The sequence below is a fragment of the Aedes aegypti genome, unplaced genomic scaffold, assembly GCF_002204515.2.
Source record: "Aedes aegypti strain LVP_AGWG unplaced genomic scaffold, AaegL5.0 Primary Assembly AGWG_AaegL5_hic_scaff_264_PBJ_arrow, whole genome shotgun sequence".
Classification (NCBI taxonomy): Eukaryota; Metazoa; Arthropoda; class Insecta; order Diptera; family Culicidae; genus Aedes; species Aedes aegypti.
In genome coordinates, this window is record NW_018735922.1 from 27,974 (window position 1) to 30,994 (window position 3,021).

The 3,021-nt window shown below is 41.4% G+C and overlaps 1 protein-coding gene across 1 annotated transcript; it reads right to left on the reverse strand.

Moving 5' to 3' along the window:
- Window positions 1-1,142: 1,142 nt before the first annotated feature.
- Window positions 1,143-2,600, reverse strand: LOC110681035 (arrestin domain-containing protein 2-like). Its single transcript, XM_021856804.1, has 2 exons — window positions 1,579-2,600; window positions 1,143-1,509 (listed from the first exon to the last, which is right to left on the reverse strand). The coding sequence occupies exons 1-2, from the start codon at window positions 2,459-2,461 to the stop codon at window positions 1,376-1,378; spliced, it is 1,017 nt and encodes a 338-aa protein (XP_021712496.1). The 5' UTR covers window positions 2,462-2,600; the 3' UTR covers window positions 1,143-1,375.
- Window positions 2,601-3,021: the final 421 nt, after the last annotated feature.

A 3,021-nucleotide genomic window follows, 5' to 3' on the forward strand; every position in this document is an offset into this window, starting at 1 on the left:
TGTATGGAAAAAAAATCACCGATAAAAAATTTAAAAACCTTCCGATTATGAAATAAAGACCGAATACTGATCTCTAGCGAGAAAAAATCCGATGTACATTCGATTTTAATAATCGTCAGGTTCAGACATAGCGTGCAACAAGGCTGCTGGAGAGGACGAGCTCCCGGCCGATCTTCTCAAACACGAAGAGAGCAGCTGCACGAACTCCTTCACCGTATCATTTCGAGATATGAGAGGAAGAACAAATGCCTACTAGTTGGTTGGAAGGTCTCATTTGCCCTTTGTATAAGAAAGGGCATCGACTGGAGTGCGCAAATTACCGAGGGATAACACTCCTTAATTCGGCGTACAAAATCATGTCTGGAATTCTGTTCAACAAATTTAGACCGTATGAGGAGTCCTTTATCGGCGAATACCAAGGCGGTTTTCGAGACGGCCGATTAACGGCGGATCAAATGTTTAACATGCGTCAAATCCTAGATAAATTCCGGGAGAACAACTTGCAGACTCATCATCTGTTTGTAAATTTCACAGCAGCGTACGATTCAGTGGAAAGAAACGAGTTGTGGCAAATTATGTCCGACATGGCTTTCCGGCGAAGCTGATTAGACTGATTCGTGCAACGCTTGATGGATCGCAATCTAGTGTGCGGGTGGTGGACGAGACTACAAAATATAAAAACACAAGGAAAAATGTATTATAAAATAATGAAACACATAAATAATTTAAGAATAAGAGTTCATGCAGACACTCACAGTAACGAACCATTCATACTTTGATAAATAATTATATTTATGTCATATTCCCACCGTTGTAACGATGAAAATGTGTTCAGATTTGAAATAAAAGCATGGAACGAGCTCACCAATTATTCCTCCATCCTTGGCTGAGCAACCACAAATCACCTTCAGCTTGAGTTTCACGAATCACTGCCAGCAAAGCACACTATCCCGATAGCTTGAGCCTGCGCAACACACTTCCTCGAGGTGGATAGAAATGAGTAATGACATCGTCAATTACCTTTCAGAATTAACTGTTTCGGAATATATCACCTTCTTAATCTTGCACACCGTTGTCATCATACCATGCGAAACATTATGATATGGATTATTGAATTTGTTGATTTATTTATTTTATGTAAAAATATACATATGAGATATAAATGCATTTGTTAGTATTACACCTAATGTCAACTGATAATATTCGAAGCTGTAAACGACTCCGAATGTTGCAAATTTATTCTGGTATTATAACAGCAAAGAAAAAAAAAGAGTGCTGCAATCTTAAATTCAATAACATATGAGAGTCCGTTTTAATACTTCAGCACTTTTTTTGCGCGTAGAACTAACCTAGCCGAGTATACTTTGTTCAGAATCTACATCCTAAGGGGAGAGCCGAAATTGTACACCGGGTACCGGGGAATGTACGCCTGAAATCCGATCGCATTCGGTTCCCCGTCGTTCACGTTGACCGCCGACTGGTTCATGGCTTCCTGGTAGGTTGGGGGTACTGAAGAATGGGGATATTAATTTTAAAAATCAATATATGATGCACTAAATGAGAAGGATGGTAACTTACAAAATCCAATAGGAGGTGCGGCAGGTGGATACGGCAGAGGGGATCTTGGCGTGTTGGGTAATTCCGGCATGGACAAAAGCGGAGTCGCAACCCCTGACGGCATGGGCATTCCGCCACTCCAGCCAAAGCCAGGGCTGCTATTGCTCACAGGTTCAACCTTTGGTGACATTCCGAACGGAACTGTACCGATGGTGATTGGAATGGTCATTTCTTGATCCGAACGGAAGCCGCCCAGTTTGACCTTAACTTTGAGTTCGTATTCCACGGATATGATGGAACATTTGCCGGTCGGGGCGGTGGCCGGGATCACCAAGTCTTGTGTGTACTGGTCGGATTTATCACGTGTAACGGTTGTGACCATTTTGGCCACCGTTTTAGCTTCGTTCCTTGCCTTTCGAGTCGGAGTTTGACTGATGAAGCACACTTTGCGCACGAGTTTACTTCGGATGGCGTGAATTGGGATATTGCTGGCGTTGTTCAGATTGACCGTGATGGGAATCTTCTGACCGGAAACGTATCCGCTTACGGGAAGTTCTATCGAGAAGTGCATTGGTCCGGAAATGCACGGCCAAAACCAGAAGCTTTTGGACCGTTCGAGCTTCATGGGTTGACCTATCTTTTCCGACTCATGATTGAGATCCAAAGGTTGCAATACTGTGAAGGCAATAGTGCAAGCTTGGTCGAACTTCCACGGCCTATCGAGTACGGCACGGACCGTATATCGGACCTTCCCGTGTTCCCCTTCGAACGATGTGGCCGCATTGGACGGTATCTGGCATGAGAATTTGTATTCATGTGTTCCGGCCGGTATTTCGATGGCGTCATCTAGAAAGCAAGTAACAAAGGAATGACTCACGTTGATTTGCTGCCGAAGAGTGTTCATTGAGAGCAATCATAACCAGGGCTGGTAGCGAAAAGTGTTTGTCATAAATAGTTATTTAAGAGCAGTCAAATTGTCAAGCGTTTAAATAAGGGGAACACTCTTGGTCTTATCAAAAAGAAGCCTCAAAAATAATTATATGTAAGCAATATATTGAACAATTTTGGCAACTAAAAACCACTAAATGTATAGATTTTTTTACTTATGGATCGATAAAAATAAGCAATGATAAGTTGGAAACTAGTAATAAATAAAAATTTATGATACTTTTATTGGATAGTTTTCATAACATTTTTCGCGTAAAGCAGTACAATTCATGTTTATGATTATGATAAAAGTTCTCGCGTAAAATTACTTGAAAACGATTTTAGATGTCCCCAGTCACTTAAAATCTACCTAATTATTTCTTAAATACTTTAAAATTATGACGCAGAAGACATCAAAACCAGAGTCTATGAATGGAGAGTTGCGCGAAGAGACTTCTTTGAATGGTTGTTCTTCTTCGTCTTCGAAAACAGCCCCTATCTGTTTTGCTGGTCTGCTCGATAGGTAGACGGTTTGAC